General features: G+C 40.3%; 2 protein-coding genes and 1 non-coding gene across 54 annotated transcripts in view; 2 read left to right on the plus strand and 1 right to left on the minus strand.

Moving 5' to 3' along the window:
- RMI1 (RecQ mediated genome instability 1) overlaps positions 1-2,828 on the minus strand; it is a 534,328-nt gene extending 531,500 nt beyond the window's left edge. For all 3 annotated transcript variants that reach the window (XM_084979796.1, XM_084979795.1, XM_005668027.4), the window contains exon 1: positions 2,702-2,828. The gene's annotated coding sequence lies outside the window, so the exon portion shown is untranslated. The remainder of the gene's footprint in view (positions 1-2,701) is intronic.
- A 137-nt stretch (positions 2,829-2,965) lies between these two features.
- HNRNPK (heterogeneous nuclear ribonucleoprotein K) lies at positions 2,966-15,251 on the plus strand. Of its 50 annotated transcripts, none has more exons than XM_084978823.1 (18): positions 3,386-3,448; positions 4,252-4,296; positions 5,082-5,155; positions 5,267-5,351; positions 5,777-5,874; positions 6,457-6,513; positions 7,979-8,022; positions 8,903-8,975; positions 9,496-9,567; positions 10,071-10,184; positions 10,534-10,662; positions 11,316-11,623; positions 11,732-11,786; positions 12,058-12,141; positions 12,431-12,446; positions 12,523-12,605; positions 13,002-13,171; positions 13,889-15,251. In XM_084978823.1, the coding sequence occupies exons 4-18, from the start codon at positions 5,294-5,296 to the stop codon at positions 13,920-13,922; spliced, it is 1,395 nt and encodes a 464-aa protein (XP_084834949.1). In that variant the 5' UTR covers positions 3,386-3,448; positions 4,252-4,296; positions 5,082-5,155; positions 5,267-5,293; the 3' UTR covers positions 13,923-15,251.
- MIR7-2 (microRNA mir-7-2) lies at positions 13,473-13,581 on the plus strand. Its single transcript, NR_049168.1, has one exon. It is a non-coding gene; the product is annotated as a microRNA mir-7-2 (primary transcript).
- Positions 15,252-23,893: the final 8,642 nt, after the last annotated feature.

A 23,893-nucleotide genomic window follows, 5' to 3' on the forward strand; every position in this document is an offset into this window, starting at 1 on the left:
AATAATCTACATTGCAGATCTTGACCACAGGAATTGAGAAGAAAAGAGGAAAATTCTATCATTCACCATTAAGACTAGGCGAATTTGATTTATAAGCTGATTTTCAGCCAGCCTCACATATTTCAATTTTTTAAAAAACAAAGAGGCAGAAGTACCATCATATTGGACATTGTATAGCTAAGACTTAAAAGTACTAACAAATATTTCTATTATAACCACTCCTTGTTTCTAATGTCTTCATCTAAAAAATAAAGTAAGTCTCTGTTTTAACTCCTTGGGGATGGCTTCAAGGTAACCCCAGAATTTTGAGAAGGCACTCTCTGAAAACTAGAGGGGAAAAAAATTATATTTGTATGACTGGGTGACTTTGCTACACAGCAGAAACTGGCAGAACATTGTAAATCAACTCTAATTTTTAAAATGTATCTTTTTAAAAAATTATATTTAATGACTGAAATCAGAAAGAAGTAACTAGTGGAGCTGTTTGTGGATCCTCCATAACCTAATGTAAGGAAAAAACAGAACAGGTTTAGGAGTCTGAATCCCATCTCCGTTATGTGACCTTAGACATGTTCCTTAACTTCTCTCAGTCTTAACTGCCTTGTCAGTAAAACAGAGATATTGACAATTTACTTGAAGGACTGTAGTAAGCATTAAGCTGCCCGAACAAGGTCTGGTATAGAGAGCAGAAAGTGGCAGTTATAAAACCGTAAATAATCATCCGCCTGGCTAGTGTACTATCTCAGTTATATTAGTTTATCTGAAGTAAATCCCACAGCTAATTTAGAGCTAATACCAGTTCTAAATTCATTGGGAGGGTCCAAATAATAATACAATTAACTACACAAGACAGGATCTCATAAGGTATCAATCAAGTTAGCAAGTCCTTGAATAACTATAGACACAACATAGTTTGGCTGAAAACAATAGAGGATGAAAGGATGGTGGAAAGACTTTCCTCAAGCTACCAAGTCCTTGAATGAAGCAAGTAGAATATAGTTTGGTTGAAAATAGAGGAAGAAAAGACAGTGAGAAAACAGACTTTCCTGTTGTTTAAATAGTAAACCTAGAAAACAAATGAAAAGAGGTAAGGAAGAAAACAAGTAGGAAAAAAGAAAATCTGACAATGGCATCTGGAAAAGAGGAATAAGAGTTAGGGAACAGTCATGAGTGAAACTGGGAAGGAGTTCTTAGACCTACTTGCTTTGCATTCCTGCCCATCACTCACCACTGTTTATCAAGTCAAAAAATTATGGCTGCAACAGAAATACTAGCTTGAAAGAAAGCATTATTGATACAGTACCCTTATATGTACCTGTTTATGTTAATGAAAGTCCCGGGTTTTAAATGACAGATTCAATTAAATGCTGCAAATCCTAACTAGATTAAATCTCTATAATCCAAGTAGCCCCAGCCCCTTCATACACTCAGTCAATTCTTGGTTGAACATTAAACATCTGAACCATATATTATAAAACCAAACTCGAGTTAAGTTTTACCTCCCCACAAGACTATAGTATTTTTCATGGCGGGGGCCATTACAAAAATTATACTGCGACTCAAAGAACCTTTTATTAACTCCACAATCCCAGACACTATGTACTAACAGTATTTAACTATCCTCCCAGCCAGCAAATGTTGGTGTTCAGATCGCCTTAAAAAGTTTCTTCCTAATCAAACAAGTAAGATACTAGATGGCTGATCACAGCCACTTTAAAAAGAGGCTAGTTACACCTAATTTGCAAATTCTTCAAGAGGGAAATCAAGTTACAACGGAATGAATCAGCACAAATTCATCATGACCAAAATATATATATATGTGTGTGTGTGTGTGTATTCAGCTTCACACGTAAATTATAGCATTTTTGCACTTACACATGAATTTGAGGTTGTGGGTGAGAGCCGGCGGGTTAAGTCAGGATGTGGATACTGGGTACTACCGGCAATTTTCCAGGTTTGTCACCGATTCAGAGTGACCTTAAGTGCCTTAACAAAGGAAATCATCACAGACAGACACAGGGGCCTTAGAAGTAACCAAACACAAAGCAAGTATAAAATGAATAAGCTAGGTCGATAATACATCTGAGGGCGAAGGTTTTGGTCTGTTTTAATCACTGCCGAATACCCTGACACAAGACGAGTGCTTGAAGGAGGTGGGTGAACTTTGGAAAGCGGATGTCTACAACACAATTTGCGATTTGCATTCATTGTAGGAAATGAAAGTAATACTTCCAGAAATTTTTCACACATAACTGCAGCAACGATACTACAAAATATACGTATCATAGGCCTCATGAACAAGAAAAGAAAGCGAAAAAAGAAAGGGAAAACAGAAAAAGAAAAGCTGTCGTCCGGACCAAGAGACCCTGGGCTCTCCGAAGGTGAACAGATTCAGGGCCGGAAGAGAAGGGGACAAGTTCTCCAGGACACCGGGGCTCGCCCGCCACGGCCTGGAGGGACGGCCTGCGTTTCGTGGAGTCTCGCCCAAGGCGCCGGCAGGCAGCAGGCCGAGCCCCGCGGCCCGTTACAGGCAGCGAGTTACCGCGGCTGGGGCCGGGCCGTTGGACGGGCTGCACTTACCGACGCGCAGCTCGCCCTGAAGCCCCGCAGACCGGGAGGGAAGGGAATACCGGGGAGAGAGGGAGGGAGGCGCGAATGTAGACTGTGGAAACAAGGGCACTTGTCTGGGCCTAGCACCGACCTGGGCGTCCCGACTTCCCTCGAGCAACAGCGGCTGCCGGGCCGCTCGACTTGAGAGAGCAGGAACCGCTACGCCGCGCGCCCTAATCCTTTTTAGCTCGTTCCCGCCAGATTTGCCGCGCAGTCATGCCCCTCCTCCCAACCCAGAAAACTCCTCCCGGCCGCGAAGACGCCCCTTCTCCCGCCCCCTCCCTGTGAGCGTGAACGAGACAGCCTTTAGTTCTCGCGAGAGGCTACCCCCCCCCCGCCCCTTTCCCCCACAGCTAGTGAGTGCGCGAACGAGAAAGGAGGAGGGCGCTCCAGGCGAAAGCTCTGCAGACGCCATTATCCTCTGTTTCTTCGCTGCACCAACCTCGAAGTCTTGTCTACGTCCCGCTTATTTGCGGCCTAGAGGTAATTAGGGTTGTAAGGGCTTGGGTGTTACGGGCTCGGGCAGGGTTTGGCCTCCCCAAAGGCTGTGTTGACTTTTTCCAAGTCTGGTTTTTCTCGGGCCCTTAGCGGCCTTAGCCTGAAGGGAGGCGCCGGCGGGGGGCGGGGTTGTCGCCTCCTCCGGCGCCTTGATTGACGCGGCCTTCGGCCAATCATTTCGCCCTCGCGCCACCGCTGTAGCCGGGGCAGCCAATCGGGCACAGCGGCGGGGTAGGGGAGCGCGGGGAGGCGGGGGAGGGCGGCGGGGCCTGCGCTCGTTCTCTGTCTAGCTGTGACCGGCTGAGGCGGCGCGGCGGCACAGGGACGGTAGTTTTGCCTAGTAAGGAGTCGGGCTGGGCGAGCGGCGCGTGGGGGCGAGCGCCGGAGACCAATATCTCCACTTGAGGGAGGCTTTGGGGGCTGCTTAGTGGTTGGCGGGTTCTGGGGGGGGGGAACGTTGCCGGGCTTCCCCTCCCCCCTCCCCCTCCGCCATTTCCCTGAGAGCGTATATCCGCAGTCCGCGTTGTGGTGTTGGCGGCTTCGAGGAATCGCAGGGCTGGTACCGGTGGCATGAGCTGTAGTTCTGGAGTCTTGGGAACTAGGCACGTTGTGCAGGGAAGAGGAGGGGCCGGCGGGTGGGCCCCGAGGGCGGTAGAGAACGCCGCCGCTCTCTTTGTGTGGGTCCCGCCGCACTTGGGCGCTCCCGGCCCGAGCCTGGAGCGGGAGCGGAAGAGCTGGAATGGTCCCGGCTGCCTCCGTTGCTTTGTCTCTCCCGCGGAGGGGGGGAGGGTGCGGGGGATGAGGTCTCGGGACCGCGTGGTGGGTGGGGGAGGGGGGTCCGCGCTCGGCTCCGCCTAGTAGCACGTAGTCGCCATTACGCGGGCCGCCATTTCCTGTCGGATCCGGGTGAGGAGAGGTGCGGAGCTGGTGCTCCCGCCTCGGGAGCTTTTCCAACTCCTGTTGCCTGGCCGTTGCCGACACCGGTATCGGGCGTTGGGGCGAGGAGGGCAAGTTTGAGCTCGGCGGGTCACGCACATACTTGGCGATTTTTCGCGGTCTGAGAGAGGGTGTCTAAAGGACCCGAAGGATATTTATTTATCCTTGCAAACAGCTTGGTATTGGTTTTTAACCTCTTTTATCCAGATCTGCCACCTCACGTCAGTGTTTAACCGAGTGGTGGGCCAGAAGGTTAGCGTTTTTGTTTTTTTTTTTTTTTTTTCAGTTAGTGTTTGGACGGGTGGAAGGCATAAATGTTGCCTTGACTTTGAGCTCTAAGCTGTTTGGCTATATTCTGGCGAGGGCCACGAGTCGCCTCCTTCTACCAGTCTTGAGAGAGGAGCTAAAAGCAATTACATCACCAGCCTGGTATTGAAGATGTGGTTGTTAGGTTACACCCGCTTTTAATGTAATTTTAAAATATCCCGCTAGTGATGGTATTGGTGTTCAAGGGTTCTGTTGGATGGTTAAGTAGTACTGGCAGTTTCGGGTTTTGCTTGTATCAACTTTGCAGACTTAATTATTGCTCCAATGGATTGACTTGACGGTTGGATATGGTTTGAATTTGGCTTTATGTTTGTAAATTTTAAAGATTTCGGAGATAGCATTTCAAGTCAACAAAGGAAAGAAACCCAAAAGCGATTTTAAATTCCAGTATAAAAATAATCCTTCCATAAATTTATACTTCCCAGAACACAGGCTCAGAAGCTCATATGCCTTACATGCTTCTCTGGCTTTCTTTGTCATATAAAATAACTAGTTGCTGTGGAAGGACTTGATCCAATGGCTTAAAATTAGTGTTAATTTTTAACAAAATCAGATGATGGTCTTTTGTTTTTTGAGGCAGTTATTGTGAGGTTTAAGACCCTAAAACAAACACGTTTTAAAAACAGCTCTTTGGGTCGTTGTGTTCAAATTAACATTCATCAGTACTTAGTAACCGAAAAGGGAAAGCTGATTCGTGTTGGTTTTTATAGGCTACTGCAGCACCATAGTGTCAGTTGGTCCCGCCCAGAACACTTCAGTTCTGCTCTGCAAGGATATATAACTGGTACGTTCTGGAAGTAGAATCATTTCTTTGCTTTAAAAAAAAAAAAAAAATTAATTAGGGGCACAGCTTACTTTCCAGTAAGCCAAATGTACTGTTCTCTATTTTTCACAGATTGGTGTGTCCATTTAATACAAGAAAATGGAAACGGAACAACCGGAGGAAACCTTTCCCAACACTGAAACCAATGGCGAATTTGGTGAGAGAACGTTTTACTGTTTAGATTTTCTTTTTTTTTTTTTTGGTCCTGTTAGCTTCATTATATTACTTTAATTTGAGATCCTTATCAGTTCTGTTTTGGAGTTTATTTATGAACTAGAAGTAACTTGTTTGCGTAGGTAACTAAATTTATTTTTTAAGACAGTAAATATTAAAATGTTGCATTTTGAAATTGCTGTTTTGTTGTGTTAAAATATATTTAGAAATATTGGAGCTGGAGAGTGCTTCAATTTGTGCTTAAAGTCTAAGCATAGGTGCCTTTTAAAACTTAAAATTGGCCTCAAATCTCTAAATAGAATGGAATTACTTTCTCTAATTTAACTTGCAGTTTAAAACTAAAGTGTAATGGAAAGTGTCCTTGAAGATGTTGGTGCTCTCTCTGAAGTCTGAACTGTTAATTTCTAGGTAAACGCCCTGCTGAAGATATGGAAGAAGAACAAGCTTTTAAAAGATCTAGAAACACTGATGAGATGGTTGAACTGCGCATCCTGCTTCAGAGCAAGGTATCAATTTATTCTTGAGAATTTGAAAATGGTTATTCAAGTAGAAATTAAGATAAGTTCTTATTGGGCCATCTGGGAGGCCTTAAGGGCTGCAGAATATGAGAGATTTGTGTGGCTCTTTCTAAATATCCTTTTGACCATGGTGACTGTTGTTTTGCTAACAATAAAAAGGAAAGCCCATGATAGTGAGCCACCACAGGTCAATCTAGGAGATCGGTATGGATGATCCTTAAAGTATTAATGGATTAGAGATTATATCTTGATTATATCATGGGTTCATTAGAAAGCATCCACATGTTGCCAGCTTACTTGACTCATACTATAGCTTACAAAGTCAAGGTATCTACAATTACTTGTTTTGTGGAAAGGAACTATAAAACTAGTTTAGTACCAGTGCTTCTGTTTTACATTTGGTGTGTTGCTGGCATTTTGAATATTTAGCCCCCAAAGTACATAGATCCTTAATTTTTGTTAACCTGATGGATTTGCTATCCCCAAGTAGTTTTTTATCCCTATAGCCAAAAAAGAGATTAGACTTGCATGGTATTTATGGTTTTGTTTTGGTTTCTTTATCTTTTCCAGAATGCTGGGGCAGTGATTGGGAAAGGAGGCAAGAATATTAAGGCTCTCCGTACAGACGTAAGTATTAAAGAGTTTAAACGACTACTCAGGCAGCTTCAGTTTATGTGTTTGTATAAAATTAAAGATGCATCATAGAAATCATTTATAGTCTAGATACAAGCCTTTTATAATAATTGATTACATAGATGATTTCAGGTTTTGCCATTCCTGATTTAACAAAACCCATATTGAATTGGGTGAGGGGTCCATATTTAACCTCCTCACTTTATAATACTTTTCCACTACATTATTCACTTCAAGCAAGGTAACATCTTAATTAAAAATAACAGTATAAAAACCCTCAATTGCACCGTTTCCCATATGTGAATCAAATACAGTATTAATGAAAACCATTGCAGGTGGCTGATTAAACACCAAAATTTTTATTTCCCTTCCCCTTTTTACAATTCGTCCATGTGTTCTTTAACACCTTGCACATGGAGCACAAAGAAATTGAGGTTGCATGATTTAAATATGGGTAAAGAATAGAGTAGGCACTTAATCTTGCACCTGGGAAACCATTTGTCAACACTAATGATTTGTTTGAGTCTTCATATTTTATAGTGGGTTGACTCTTGTGATTAGACACATTAAATGTTGGTATCACCAGAAGTGAGCATATTTATAGGACTTGGCTACACCAAATTTCCTAAATTTTTTTTCTCATGTACACACTCTTGATGTTTTCTTGCTAATAAAGTTGAGGCAAATAACTTTGTGTTGAACACTTATTTGATAGAATTTCATTTCTCTCTTGGTCACAGATCTTTGTATGTTTCTCTTGATTACTGTAAACTTAACTTGAAAATTTGTTTAAATTTTACAAACTGGCCTGTTAGGATCTAGGAATGCGTTTTAAACCTCCAGGACACCAAACTAGTCTTTTTAAGAGTTAGGGTTTTTGGTGGTGTGGGAATTTTTGTTTTGTCTTTTATAAACCTCTTTCCTCTTAATCCAGATGTTCTGTATAATGATCTGGGTTATTTCCCCATTTTCCTCAAGAATTTGAGTCATGACAGGTTTTGTGTCTACCCTCATGAGCCAGCCTGCTACTGAAACATCATTTGTTTTTTTTTTTTGTTTTTTTTTTTAAAAAAGTACCATCATTAAAGGTCCTTAAATGTTAAGCCACAGTCAGGTATAGAGAAGTCCATTATTGTGTTAGTCTTCAGAACAACTTAAGCTTGTTTCATTAATTGAGAGTATGAGTATAGTTTGTATTAAATTAAAATTTATTGCTTTTCCCCCTTTTCCCTCTCCTTGTTTTTTTGGCCATATATCTCCGTTGCCCATGTACTGGATCGACTTACCCCTGCGTTGCCCACCATGACGTTGGCCCATCCGCCCCTGAACGCCCATGTGAAAACCCTGGTTGGCTATGCCCAAAAATGTGCTCGTTGCCAAACGGGTACCATACTTGACAACTTCTGATTGAATGCCCATGCCCAATGCCAACATCCACGAACGCCAATGACCAATGCAGTACAATGCCAGTGTTTCAGTCCCAGACAGCAGTGGCCCCGAGCGGTATGTCCCAACAGTTTATGCCTCACTGCCTGATTAGAAAGAGAGAAATGTATTTTATTACCTGCCTTTTATATAATTAAATAGTATCCCCTTTAGACGGTGTATTGTTTTTCAAGTTTCTGTCTTATTTTCCCCATTAAGTCTTTTTGTCACTGAACTTTTACCGTGAGTTGCCCACCCAAACGATCCACTAATTTTATTTCGATGGAAGGAGCACAGCTTCAAGTGTTGCATATTTGCTGCATTGTAAATCAAATTGTTACCGAAATAGTCTCTCGCTCTGTCTTTGTGGCCCACCTTGCTTCCCAAACATTGCCTGTTCATAATTTTTTCTGATGAAATGCTAACTCTGGTTCACTTTCCTTCACTTCTCATTTGTGTTGTCTTTGTTTTGTCTTGCATTTGTATTTGTTTTCTTGCAGAGCCCATTAGTGATCTAATTTCTAACTGGTATCCATAACCTTACTCCAGATATAATGTTCACCACTTGGCATATTCCCCCACTTTGCCTAAGAGAAGGTGTGCCAGTTTTACCAGTGTAACAGCGAGGGTATCCTTAATTAACTTAGTGGTGGCGGGGAACATAAATATTCAACTCTGCTTCAGTTCTGGTCAATTTATTGCCCACTTAATCTGAGCCCTTCCAAGAGCCCATTCTCTCTGTCTCTGCAAGTCTCCTAATATTGTTACCATGTTTGTATTGGGCATAAAACAAAATGCATGTGAAAAATGTATAAATAGGCTACTTTAAATGGGGAGTATTAAATAATTGTATGCTACTTCTCTGTAAAAGTTTGCTTGACTACGGGTGATGACCACAAAACTCATTTTTTCTTTTCCACCTTTTTTTGTACTATCTGGTATTTGTGATGTTTGACAGCATATTGAGTATCAGTGCCGATATTGAAACAATTGGAGAAATTCTGAAGAAAATCATCCCTACCTTAGAAGAGGTAGGCTCATTTTTTTAATGTATTTGGTAGTTGGGGGGGTGCTTAAAGGATGTTTTAATGGGGCAAAATGGGGGAGGTGGCGAGACATGGAATTAATAGTTTTGTAGCAGTAGTGTTTTTAACCTCTGCTACTTAATGTATAGGGTTATCATTCCATTATTTCTTTCAAAATGTAGCATAGTCACTCTGGAATAGATAGGAACTACCTGTGGTCATGCACTTTCTTGGGTTTAGCATGTATTTTAGGGGCTTTAGAGGAGATTTTGAAGTTAGAGTATTGATTATGGGACTTTTGGAAAGGACTGTTTGATCTAGTTTGAAGATTTTTAAATTGTATATAAAGATTTATTTACTAGGTACTGAGAAAAGCTTTGTGCCTTGATTCTTAGTGTAGATAAGCATTTCTTTGCTATTTAATGATATAGACGTGGAATATGTTGTAGTAGCTTTACCAATATATGCGACAATAGCCTGATCACACTAGACACTTAACCTATTACTCTTATTTTTCTACTTTCAGGGCCTGCAGTTGCCATCACCCACTGCAACCAGCCAGCTCCCGCTCGAATCTGATGCTGTGGAATGCTTAAATGTATGTCATAGTGCCATTGAACCCCACTGAAGTATGGAGCCTGGCCCATAGGATCAATTTTATTTTCAACATAGTGTACTTTTCCCATCTCTATAGAAAAAGGCTTAAAAACATGATAAATGAATGGTCTTACAACTCACTGTTGACCCTGCTCCATGCTGCAGTGGGAATTAACTACATTTGCAAAGTGCTTTGCAGTCATTTTTATTATGGTGTTATTTGAATGTTAATAATAATTTTGTGGTAACAGCGACATGCTAAATGGCTGCAGTGTGGGTATGGTGTTGCAGGACCTGAAAATAAAATAGTTTTTTAAGGTGGTGCAGAATGTCCTTTTTGGGCCTGGCTATTGAGGATAATAAGCACATAACTGGTAAAGTTATTGAAATATAAATTCAGGTTGCTCACTGCAACAGTATGTTGTTATGCTTATAGCAGATAAGTGTGTATTCTTGGGGAATCCTTGATTTGGGACTAAAGTTTTATAACTCTCCCTCCCGCAGTACCAGCACTATAAAGGAAGCGACTTTGACTGCGAGTTGAGATTGTTGATTCATCAGAGTCTGGCAGGAGGAATTATTGGGGTCAAAGGTGCTAAAATCAAAGAACTTCGGGAGGTAAAGACCTTTTGTTTTTCTTCTCCTGCCCCACATTACTGTAAAATAGATTTTTGTATAGATTTGGTTCAATAGGCTTCTCATTCCCCCTTTAGAGTTTTCTCTCCTAACGTTCATCGTTATCTAGTTAGCTAAGTACAAGGTAACAAAAAGGTCTGGCCATAATAGACAAGTTATTTAGCCAAAATTTATCATTACAAAAATCCTCAATTACTAACAAGGTTTTTATATTGGACAGAAATGTTCCTAAGATAAAAATTTATCTGAACCTAGGATTTTTTTTTTATACTTTGTTTCCCCTTTTTTTCCCTAATTAATTAATGCTACTTCTTTTGTGAACTTATTACAGAACACTCAGACAACAATCAAGCTTTTCCAGGAATGTTGTCCTCAGTCCACTGACAGAGTCGTTCTCATTGGAGGAAAACCTGATAGGGTTGTAGAGTGTATAAAGATCATCCTTGATCTCATATCAGAGGTACCTGCAGAATGCTTTATTTACTTCTAATTTCATAAAAACATTCTTACTCATATTCTTATTCAAAACATAGTCTATTACAGAACATTTAGACAAATGGCTTCCTTTACCTAACAGTTTTCTATCACTTTGCTTTAGCTATCACTTTAACTTAGATAAAATTTGGGAGCCTACAGAGTCATCTTTTGATTGTTGGTGGGGTTTTGATAGCTTTTGATCTTTCAAATGAAGTTTCTATGGTTCCTCTATAGTACTACATTTTACATTGCACAGCTTCCCTAGCAAGATGTGCCTCATTATGAGTTACAGGCTTACCTAAGATACTGATCCTCTCAACCCTCAGATCAGTCACTTTTTTTCTTCATAATCCCCATTGTGAAATGTGAAAAGGGTTTGTGGTCTGTTACTTAGCCCTAAGGGTAAAATCAAGCTGTCAGTCCTTCACTCACAGATGGTAAAACTCTTATTTTGTTTGGGATGCACAAAAAAATGCATTGTTAGGGTTTTGTTTTTAAATCCTTCCTATTATCTTTGCTTATATTCTTGTCCCTATCTTGGGTACTTCCCAGGAGAAATGTAGAGAACTTGAAATGTATTTAAGAAAATGGTTGATACCAACTAAGGTTCTTTGTTGGCTATATTTTTTGTTTCAGTCGCCCATTAAAGGACGTGCTCAGCCTTATGATCCCAATTTTTATGATGAAACGTATGATTATGGTGGCTTTACAATGATGTTTGATGATCGCCGTGGACGTCCTGTGGGATTTCCCATGCGGGGAAGAGGTGGTTTTGACAGAATGCCTCCTGGTCGAGGAGGGCGTCCCATGCCTCCATCTAGAAGAGATTATGACGATATGAGCCCTCGTCGAGGACCTCCTCCCCCTCCTCCTGGACGAGGTGGCCGGGGTGGTAGCAGAGCTAGGAATCTTCCTCTTCCACCACCACCACCACCTAGAGGAGGGTAAGTTTCTTTCATCTGCACATAACATAGAAGAAGCTGCACTTCAGGGATAGAGGTGATATTTTTTGTCATGTATGACATGTAAATAAGTACTGTGTATGCTTGCAGAGATCTAATGGCTTATGACAGAAGAGGAAGACCTGGAGACCGCTATGATGGCATGGTAAGAACTTTATTACCTCATCAGTGTATGTAGGAGCGCAAACAGGGGTCTTATTAACTGAAGGGCTTGTCTTATAAGTGAATTTTCTTATATAGCAACTTAGATTATCATGTGTGTTAGCTGGCATATTAAGATTAGGTCAGTCTTTGTTTCCTCCCAAGTAGGTGATTCTCATTTATGTGGATGATGTGAAATAGAAATTGGTTGTATAAAAATGGTAGCTCTGACAAATGTAGTGCAGGTTCCTGTTAATGGTTTTTATCTCTAACAGGTTGGTTTCAGTGCTGATGAAACCTGGGACTCTGCAATTGATACATGGAGCCCATCAGAGTGGCAGATGGCTTATGAACCACAGGTTGAGTATCAGGGGTGTTTATGTTCATGTCAGTAACAATTTTTAAGGTGTTTGCTTACCCATCAATAAGTGTTTTATTTCTCCCTCATATAGCATTTTTGTTTTGTTTTGTTTCTTGGATTGTTGTGTGCCTGAGGTTTCTTTCTCTTGAGGATTGTCTTCTGAAATTTACTGACAAGGGAGGATATGGGAGGACTTCTGGTTTCCTAAACTGGGGGATTGTAGGAATGTTAAAGGACCTGAAGTTTTGAAGGCAAAGTAACTTTTTATTTTCTGTTTCTGTTTTTAGGGTGGATCTGGATATGGTAAGTTTTCTCCTTTGTGAAATAAAACATTATTTCATGCTTTCTAAATGAACTTAATACTCATTATTTAAATCAGATTATTCCTATGCAGGGGGTCGTGGCTCATACGGTGATCTTGGTGGACCTATTATTACTACACAAGTAACTATTCCCAAAGATGTAAGTATCTTTAATACTAAAGGGATGTTTAATGCATTTTACGTTTCCTGACTTTAAGTGAAAGGTTTTAACAAAAATATTCCATTGTAGGATTAAAACAGTGTTTTAAGGACTTGAGTGAGGTGTCATTCTCCAGTTTAAGCCTTGTCAAATGGTGTGCAATACTACTAAAAGCAATTACAAAGAGTTTTGAGCCCTTGGTTCCTTTATTAAAGGAAATGTTGATGGGTAGTATAAATACATTATAATCCAATAATTGAGGGGCATCGAATTAACACAGCATAATCAATAAGTTGTACAAAGTTAACAGTCCTGATGGTCATTGAAAGTACAAGATGATATGGTTTCTTTGAAAGTACATCATAAACACTTGTTTTTAAAAAAAAATCTTTTCAGTTGGCTGGATCTATTATTGGCAAAGGTGGTCAGCGGATTAAACAAATCCGTCATGAATCAGGAGCTTCGATCAAAATTGATGAGCCTTTAGAAGGGTCCGAAGATCGGATCATTACCATTACAGGAACACAGGACCAGATACAGAATGCACAGTATTTGCTGCAGAACAGGTCAGTTTGTTTAGCTTTATGTTAGCCTACTCCTACTAAAACTTGAAAAAGCTTTTCTTCTCAACTGATTTTTCTTTTAGAAGCCATGGTGTCTCAACCTTTTGGAGACCTAACTTCTAAACCCTCTAATAGCTTTGCTTTAATTTTCTTCTGCTTTCTTACTAAAAAACGAAGACATTTAATACTAATCTTTCTGGAAGAAGCCTTAACCAAGCAAACCTCTCATTTCTCTGGTGAAAACTGCTGCCAAAACTACTTGTTATAAATTATACAGAGCCTGTAGAAAATATAGAAGATTCAGTGGATGTTGGTCTAGTTCTGTGTGGAAGACTAGTGATTTTGTTGTTTTTAGATAACTAAATCGACAACAAATCACAGTCTGCCATATGGCACAGGCCATGCCTCTACAGGACAATTGATTGGTGCTGTAAAATGCAGCATTTCACACCTTAACTGGCATTTCTTTGTCTTTTCTACCAAATATTAACAACTTTTGATTTTCTTAATTCTGCTCTACTAATGTCTGGTTTACTATTAATCTTTTTTTCTTGAATTTTATGTTGCTCTAATTTGTAATTGCTAATGTTTTTAATTCTTATCTCTAATAGTGTAATGGACATGTTTATCATTTTAACTTAGCATTGAAATTGTCTTAATGTGATTAAGATGTTACGAACAAAAATTCTAATTCGTACTTTTTTTTCTTTTCTTTTATAGTGTGAAGCAGTATGCAGATGTTGAAGGATTCTAATGCAAGATATTTTTTCTTTTTTATAGTGTGAAGCAGTATTCTGGAAAGTTTTTCTAAGACTAGTGAAGAACTGAAGGAGTCCTGCATCTTTTTTTTTTTTATCTGCTTCTGTTTAAAAAGCCAACATTCCTCTGCTTCATAGGTGTTCTGCATTTGAGGTGTAGTGAAATCTTTGCTGTTCACCAGATGTAATGTTTTAGTTCTTACAAACAGGGTTGGGGGGTGGGGGAGGGCGTGCAAAAACTAACATTGAAATTTTGAAACAGCAGCAGAGTGAGTGAATTTTAATTTTTGTTCATTGTTGGTGGTTTAAAAAAAAATTCCCCCATGTAATTATTGTGAACACTTTGCTTTGTGGTCACTATAACATTTGGGGGAGGGGGGGACAGGGAAAAAAAGTAACAATAGTCCATATGTCCCTGGCATCTATTCAGAGCAGTGTGCAGAATGTAATGCTCTTTTGTAAGAAACGTTTTATGATTTTTAAAATAAATTTAGTGAACCTATTTTTGGTGGTCATTTTTTAATGGTCATTTTTCAGATGGCTGAATTCCCCCCCAGTTTGCCCCCAAACTAAACACTAAGTTTAATTTTCAGTCCTCTGTTGGATATAAATAAATACATCTCCTCTTGGACATATGCAAAATATCTTGACACATTTAGTTCTGGTGATCTCTTAATGGTTTGAAAGTCCATTGCTTGGGAGAAAATTCCACCATACATTCATGCTTATAGTAAGCGGGGGATTTTTGTTTGTTTTTGCAAATGCTTGCCCCTACTTTGCAACAATTTTGTTAGTGATTATGAAGAAGAACCAAAGTGGGGAGCAATACAGCAGATGGAGTAGTGGTATAAGTATATATACCAGAAGCCTAATGGCAGCAAGTTTTATTAGTCAGAATATTTGGTTATGGAAGTGACTGATGCTAAATAAATTCTGATTATTTTTTATTAGATAATTTCTCACCTATAGACTTAAACTGTCAGCTTGGTAGTGTCTATTAGTTAAACTTTGTAAAATATATATATATTCTTGTTTTTCCATTGTATGCAAATTGAAAGAAAAAGATGTACCATTTCTCTGTTGTATGTTGGATTATGTAGGAAATGTTTGTGAACAATTCAAAAAACATGAAAAAAGTTCCTGTGGATGTTTTGTGTAGTTATCTTGGCATTTGTACTGATAGTTAAAAGTTCACTTCCAAATAAGTAAAACTCCCATAATGTTAGATTTGATGTGTGACCGATTTGAACAAGGGTTGATTGACACCTGTAAAATTTGTTAAAACGTTCCTCTTGTAAGGAAATACAGTGATCTTAAATTATGTATTTTTCGTGTGAAGTGTTTTTCTAGCATTTTCAAATCAGATTTGGTTAAGATGGTTAATCTAAAATTATTTTAAAATTAGTGCTAATTCCAATTTCTACAGGTCCCAGATAAGTTTAAAATGTTTTTTCTGGTTCTTGGCTCATAAACCCCTAAAATGCTACCTCTTAATCTCCCAAGTGTCCAGAAGATTTTAAATTATATGGAAACAAGTTCCTATTACAGCTCAGTGGGTTAACCCAACATGGTGTCTAAGAATGTGGGTTTGTACCTCACTGGCCTTACTCAGTGGCTCAGGATCCAGCTTTGCTGCAAGATGTAGTGTAGGTCGCAGATGCAGCTCAGAACCCATGTGGCTTAGGATGGGTTTGGGGAGAAGAATTGGATATTTTCTTCGTAAGTGACAATAATATCACAGCATCGCTTAAAAATGCTATCTGTGAAAAGGTTTCCCACAAAGGTGAAATTAGTTGAAGTTGTCATTTGGGTGTTCTTTTTAGGGCCACAGCTGAAGCATATGGAGGTTCCTAGGCTAAGGGTTGAATCAGTGCTAAAGCTGTCAGCCTGCACCACAGTCACAGCAGTGCCAGGTCTGAGGCAAGTCTGACCTATACCACAGCTCTTGGCAGCTCCAGATCCTTAACTCACTGAACGAGGCCAGGGTGAAACCCACATGCTCATGGGTGCTAGCTGGATTCTTAACCCACTGAGCCACAGTGGGTACTCCCCTCTTGGGTACTTTAAGTATGGGTAATTTGGAGTTGCTTAGGGTGGTAATAGCTTCATTTCGAAATGAGCTCTTCCCGTAAAACTATCAGTAACGACGTTGTTACTCCTATTAGAGGAAAGCCTTAGAACACTTGAGTTTTCATTGGTCATTCAAAAATTAGTATTGTAAATGGGCTATTAGCTATAAGAAATTCTCACTTTTGCCTTTTAAAAAATTAGATCTTGAATGCAACTTTCTAAATAACAGATTGAAGATGAGCTAATACTGATAAACTGGGTGTACGACTCTGGAGGGAGAGGCCTTTTGCATTACCACTCTAGTAATGGTGTTTGAATGCAGGCTGGCAATTTGAGATAGATTGAGAAAATAACAGGTTTAAAGTTAAATGGAACATTGAACCAATTTTGTAAGATAAGTAGGTAGCCTGATAATGTTGTTAAAGTTTTAGAAGTTTAAATGGTTTCAAAAATATTTTTGTCTTTGAAAATTACTGCCAAATTGCCAACAGACATGGAAACTAAAGTTTCCTCAGTGATGAGGAAGGGATTTGAATATTTACCCTATTACTCAAATTTTAATAGCTTGCCTAGTGAAATTATGATAGAAAATACTTGAATTTTATTTTACTTTGTCTTTTGAGGGCTGCACCCACAGCATAAGGAGGTTCCCAGGCTAGGGGTCCAGTGAGAGCTGTAGCCACCGGCCTACACCACAACCACAGCAACTCAAGATCCGAGACCACAGCTCACTGTAACACGAGGCCTTTAACCCACTGAGCAAGGCCAGGGATGGAACCTCCATCCTCATGGATACCAGTCAGGCTCATTAACTGCTGAGCCTTGGCGGGAACTCCAAAGTACTTAAAATTTTATGGAATGATCCAGCAGTTATTCCAAAGTCTCACCACTGATGCCACTGGAATACACAAAGACTGGATCTTTGAAGAAACTGGACATAGCAGCTGTTTTGAAAACCACTTCAGTGGTTTTGTCTTCAAATGCCAAATGTTAGTGCTCAAAATCGAATTACTGTTGCACAAACAAAAGTCATGATTCGCTTGCTGCCAGATAAGCCTATATTTGTTAAATTTTCTCTTTAGACCACTGAAAACTTCTCTGTCCGTAAGGTTAGTTTGATTTTTTTTTTTTATTTTTAATACTCAATGCCATCAAAATTTTTTTGGAAAGGGACTCGATGTTGATGGTGGCTGAATGTAAAATTAGCCTTAAATACTGTGTTTTACATCTCCCATTTATCAAAGTTTACCTGTCGCTTGCAAGTTTGAAGTGAAACTGACCGAACTTGGCTCTGAACTCTTAGGAAGCAATACTGAAGCATTTCTCTGTTCTTAGGAGCACCTTCAAAATCTACAGTTCTGGTTAAACATAAATATTTCTGGTCCACACCCCAGGTTTACTGAAGCAGAATTTATATAGAGAGGTACCAGGAATCTACAGAGTTAACAAATTGATTAAGTTAATAGTTTTGAAGTAATGTAGTATGGCAACATAAAGTAAGAACTACAAGTTTCTATATCATTAATTAATCAAATACATACTTAGTTCCTGAGGAATACAGAGGTAGGCTTTGAAGAGGCAGTTCTTAAGTATTTGGGGAGAATCCAATAATTACAACAAACTGAGGAAGAAAAAACAGTATTGTGAGATGTGCTTATGACAGCAGAGATCATCCATGTGTGTATGTATACATGTTTATATACATTCACAAGTATGTTCCTCGAAACAAAACTGCAGTTAAGCTAGGAAAATCCCAGTGCCTTGACCCAAAATTCTGCCTTCTGCTCCTCTTTGCAAATGAAAAAAACACAATGGGGCTTGTATACACAGATCAACCTTTACCCAAGCCTCAGGGAGGGAAATCTGACCAGAGGAAAAGAGGGAATACCCAGCACCCAGAGAATTAAAGCCCAGGCAGTTAAACATTTGTTTATATTTAAATGGGGAGCTTATCTGCTGAGTCAAGGTGGTTGAATGTGCAAATAGACTTTGGAAAATGTAGGATGCAAATGTGTGGGGTTGGGTTCCCCTGTTTGCTAACAGTGACTGTTTTATCATAGCTGGTCTATGACCTTGAACCTTTCTAGCCTCCAATTTTTGTCCAGAACCCATAAGAACTTGCTAATCCTCCTCAGCAACTCTCTACCATTTCTTCTTGCTCTCCAAAACTAGACCCATGACCCCAAGCCTGTAATTGTGAGAAAAATTTGGTTACCAAAACTTCATGCTTTTAAAATCCTCTCAAACATTTTCCCCCTTTGGACATCCTGTTCCCTTTGCCCCTTTTTTCCCTGAGGTCATTTAAGGACAAGGTTTCATTGGAAAGGAAGGGCCACCTTGTTCACCTAGTAAAGTCTTTAAGTTTAGGCGGGATGAGAAGTCATGTAAATGGTAATGACACCGATTTGCCAGGAACAAAGTAGAAAGTGCCAGCTAGGCCCCTCAGAGACTTCCGTAGGGTTAAGCCTGGGGCAGGGTGAGTGAGGGATGATTAGTAAGAGCAGGAGCTTCAGGTTAGTTGAATAGGAAGCCAATAGCAGAGAAGCAAAGCTCAAGACTCATTTTTGTTTGGAACCCTGCAAAGTGTCCCTTTAGTAACATAAATTACTGACGTAGAGGAGAAATTGAGGCATATCATGTTTGGGCAGAGAGAACCTGAAACTTCTCTCTTCTCTCTGCCCCTTCCATCCCTTCCTCCCTCCCTATCTCTCTACCTCTCTCTTTCTCTCTCCCCACAAAATTTACTTTGATTTCTACATGACACAAAAAGGACACCAGTTAGGTGCTAATAGGCTTGCCATGGGGGCACCATGATGAGAGTGGTTACTACATAGCAGGAGCTATAAGGTAACCCAGCTAGGGACTGGATAGAGACAGCAGAATCTAAAAAAATTGTCAATACCAGTGAAAAAAAATGAGATCAAGTTAGTCAAGTCCACTGGGCTAAGTGCTAAAAAACCAGACCACCAGTTATTCTAGCTTTGGTCATTCAGTATAACTGTATGGAGAGCAATTGCCAAAATTCAGACACTGGACAGACCATACCTCAGGGGTGAGTTTGCTGACAAAGGCCCTTTCCTTCCATTATCAGAATACCTAAACACTTTGCACCCAGACTTGGAAAGGTGGCGGTGAAAGCTTTTAGCAAAACAAACAGCCCTAGGAGTTCCCATTGTGGTACAGCGGAATCGAACCATGAGGTTGCCAGTTCAATCCCTGGCCTCGTTCAGTGGGTTAAGGATCTGGCATTGTAGTGAGCTGTGGGGTAGGTCATAGACCCAGAGCGGATCCTTTGCTATGGCTGACTTAAGCCTGGGACCCCTAGCCTGGGAACCTCCCTATGCTGCAAGTGCGGCCCTAAAAAGCAAAAAAAAAGCCGTAATAAGAGGTCTGACCTTTAAGTTAACTGAATAATATTTAGTTATTCAATAATTAATAATATTCAATTAATAATATTCAGTTATTCAATATTTACCTTAAATTAGATCACTTTAAACTGGAAGAGACCAACAACTTACGTTCCCTTGGCAGGTTTATGTGTTTTTTTCTAACATCAATGGGAATGGAAACCTAAAGTATAAGGGAATCTGGGGCCTCTAGAAGTCTCCATTTTAGAAACAGGAGAGGTAAGACTAATACTATCAAACTAGAAGTTCCAGATGGAGGTGGCCCCAGTTGGGTGGTGGCCTTCATTGGGTAAATCATGTGGCCTTTTATCTAGATCATTAATCCATACCTGTGTTTTAAAGTGGCACCAATTCTGTGTACAATTCAGATTCCAGAATTCTGTGGGATCAGGCTGACACTAATCTCCAGTTGAGACCACATCATGGCTTAACAGTCTCTGTTCTATCCTGCTTTCCTCAGTGCCTTTCATGTGAGAACACTTCCCCAGCAAATCGCCTGCAAAGAATCCCTGGCTTGGGCTCTGCTTGCAGGGACTTGATCTAAGATAGTTGAGCTGGAGCCAGACCAGAAATTTATTTCACCTAGACATCCTTGACTTAAATTTTGATGCTGCAGGTAATGAGACATTGAATTATTTCCTTCTGAAGAAGGAGTGAGAATTTTTTATTTTATGAGGAATAGCTGCATTCTGTTAGAAGTATTTTTGAAAATGTATATATGGGAAGAAAATTGTTTGGAGGCTGAACAGCCACAGGGGTGAATTATCATGGCCCTTTTGTTAAACAACACAGCTTCAATTTCCCCTTTCTAATAGGACCCAGATTTCCTTTTAGAATTTTTCTCTCCCAGTTGTATGAAGACTTGATGAGACAGAAATCTTGGTCATCAGAGATTCCTCATCACCCAAAGATGTGGGCATTTGACCTAGGCTTGCCCAACCAGACTGTTTGTCCTGGGAATTTGAACCTTAAACAGAATAATGGAAGTAAGTTAAACTGATCATAGTTTTTTTCAGCGGCAGCAGTAGAGGAAAACTTTGGGCAGTTTCTGTTCACAGTACAGTAGAACTGCTTGATTTCTGTTTATAACTCTGGTTCCCCAGACTTCTCTTCCTAAGAGCTTTTTCATAACTTTTTTAAAATTTTGTTTTCTTAGGCGTTCCCTTCATGGCTCAGTGGTTAACAAACCCATCTAGGATCCATGAGGATGCGGGTTTGATCCTTGGCCTTGCTCAGTGGATTAAGGGTCCAGCATTGCCATGAGCTGTGGGGTAGGTCACAGACACGGCTGGCATCCCGAGTTGCTGTGGCTGTCTGTGGTGTAGGTGGGCAGCTGCAGCTCCAATTTGACCCCTAGCCTGGGAACCTCCATGTGCCTCGGGTACGGCCCTAAAAAGCAAAAAAAAAAAAATTCAGTTTTTTTTATTAGTTGTCTAGCCAGTTGCTATTATATGCAGCCCAATCAGTGAGGAGGCTTTTCTATTTATTTAACTAACAAATGTTTGTTTATTTATACAAATACATAGCTGATGAAAATATTGTATTTTCAGGTGTCCAACAGTTTTCACAAAAAGGTTATACTCCATTTATAGTTATTATAAAATATTGGCTATATTCCCTATTTTGTATCATTGCTTGTTTATTTTATACGTAGTAGTTTGTGCCTCTTAATCCCCTACCCCAAACTTGCCCCTCCCCCCTTTCCTCTCCCTACTAGTAACTACTATCTAACCTTTCTTTTCTTTTTTTTTTTTTAGGGCTGCACCCCAAGCCATATAGAAGTTCCCAGGCTAGGGGTCAAATCAGAGCTGCAGCTGTTGGCCTACACCACAGCTCATGGCAATGCCAGATCCTTAACCCACTGAGGGAGACTGAGGATTGAACCCATGTCCTCACGAATCCTAGTTGGGTTCATTACTGCTGAGCCACTGAGCCACAGCAGCAACTCCCACTACTACCTAAATTAACACACTTTAACTCTGCCCTTGAACAATGTACAAAATTTAAAGTAACTTGGGGATGGCTTCAAAAATTTAACATTTTTCTTGAATGGACGTGTTTATTATAGATTACTCTTTTTTTAAGGAACAAGAGCAAAACATCCACAGCTGGTGGGATTTAGACACTTTAATCCTGACTTGAAATGGAATCATTGAAAAAGACCTTCCTCTTGCCTTTCTAACGAATACTAGCTTATGTCGTTTGCTTCTACATTTTCTAGCTAGATCTCTATTCAAACTTGATTGTGGACTTAATTAGGGAAATGCAGGAAAACAAACACAAAGCATGGAAGGTGGATGGTGTCCTGTAGAAATGTGATTCTTTTCTTTTCTTTTTTTTTTTTTTTTTGCTTTTTAGGGCCACACTTGGGGTATATTGAAGTTCCCAAGCTAGCAGTACCTGCCTGCCTACGCCACAGCCACTCAAGATCCCAGCCATGTCTGCAATGTACATCACAGCTCATGGCAACAAGGCCAGGGATTGAACCTGCATCCCCATGGAGCCTAGTCAGGTTCATTAACCACTGAGCCACAAAGGGAACTCCCTAGAAGTGGGATTCTTGATCCTTTACAAAATGACAGCAGTGAGGTCTCGTGGATTCCACTGACAAAGACCAGCATTGACCACGTGGTGAATGTTTAGGAGTTCCAGACTAAAGGGCAAACGAGTTTTTTTTTTTTACACTGGTATTATCATAAAGAGGCAGTTCTTTATGATAATAAAGTTAAGGATCTGGCATTGCTGCAGCTGTGGTTGCAGGTCACAGCTGCCTCAATGGTTTAATCTCTGGCTTGGCCAAAAAAAAAAAAAGAGAGAGAGAGATAAAAGTGGCATACTAGGAGTTCTCATTGTGACTCAGCAGAAATGAATCTGACTAGTAACCATGAGGATGGAGGTTTGATCCCTGGCCTCACTCGGTGGGTTAAGAATCCAGTGTTGCCGTGAGCTGTGGTGTAGGTCAAAGACTGGCTCCGAGCCGATGTTGCTGTGGCTGTGATGTAGGCCGGCAGCTAGAGCTCTGATTCGACCCCTAACCTTGGAACTTCTATATGCCTCAGGTATGGCCCTAAAAAGACCAAAAAAAAAAAAAAAAGGCATATTACATGTTTATATAACAAGATCTGTTTTTAATACCAAGTAGCTTCTTTCTCTATGCATTTATATTTCTAATAATATTGTTCTCAGTAATACACGTAGAGGCTTTCAGAATTTGTTAGAATCCTTGACTTTGTACCTTACAGCATTATATTATTAATGACTGTGGTATCCCACCCCTTTCTATTCCTTTTGAAGCTATTTTACAAAAAAGATTAAAAGTTTTCAGGTTCCTTTTTGCTTTCCTTTCAATGAGTAGAAGAGAAGATTGTTGATTGGCTCTTTTCTTTGAAGCCACACCTGTGGCATATGGAAGTTCCTAGTCCAGTGGTCAAATCGGCCTACTTCACAGTCACAGCAACACCAGATACAAGCCATATCTTTGACCTTCGCCACAACTTGCCACAAAGCCAGATCCTTAACCCACTGAGTGAGCCTAGGGATGTAACCCACATCCTCACAGAGACAATGTGGGTCCTTAACCCACTGAGCCACACAGAAGGACTCCATTTTTTTTTTTTGGCCATGCCCCACAACTATCTAAAGGTGCCAGGCCAGGGATTGAACCTGCCCTACAGCAGTAAGGAGAGCCACAGCAGTGACAGCATGGGATCCCCAACCCACTGAACCACCAGGGAACTCCAGTTGGCTCTTTTTTAGTTATGCCATTGAGCTAAAATTCTGTTAAACTCTCTTATCTTTTGTTCACTTGACTGTTCCCTTTATGTATTTGGCCAGAGGGATACTGTGAGTTCTGGAAGATCTTTTTTTTTTTTTTTTTTTTTTTTTGTCTTTTTGTCTTTTTGCTATTTCTTTGGGCCGTGGAGCGGCATATGGAGGTTCCCAGGCTAGGGGTCGAATCGGAGCTGTAGCCATTGGCCTACACCAGGGCCACAGCAACGCGGGATCCAAGCCGCGTCTGCAACCTACACCACAGCTCACGGCAACGCCGGATCGTTAACCCACTGAGCATGGAAGATCTTTTCTAAAGAATCTTTCACCACAGTTTATCCACAGTCCATATTTTAGTTGAATATATAAATATTAAAATCCTAAAACATCTAGGAGTTTTCTTGTGAATACCCTTCTCTACCACACCTTTTTTTTTTCCCCACTACACTCTAAGATGAGCCATCTACTGCCAGCTGGCACCAATTCTTCAAGTCAAAGTGTGCATTACAAACGCAATTGTGTGATCCTCTTTAATGGAAAAAACACCAGGCAATCTCTCTACTTCTGTTCCCCAGAATAATTAGAAGGGTTGCTGCTCCACTTCCACATATTTGGGGGCTTTTGATTATGTTGTTTCTTTCAGTTTTATTGAGATGTAATTGCCATATAGCACCATATAAGTTTAAGGTGTACAGCATGATTTGATTTATATACATCAATTT

This window comes from Sus scrofa, chromosome 10 (genome assembly GCF_054392235.1).
Source record: "Sus scrofa isolate SSC_HxYL_T2T_F1_AM1 chromosome 10, Sscrofa_HxYL_maternal_Yorkshire_Landrace_v2.0, whole genome shotgun sequence".
NCBI lineage: Eukaryota > Metazoa > Chordata > Mammalia > Artiodactyla > Suidae > Sus > Sus scrofa.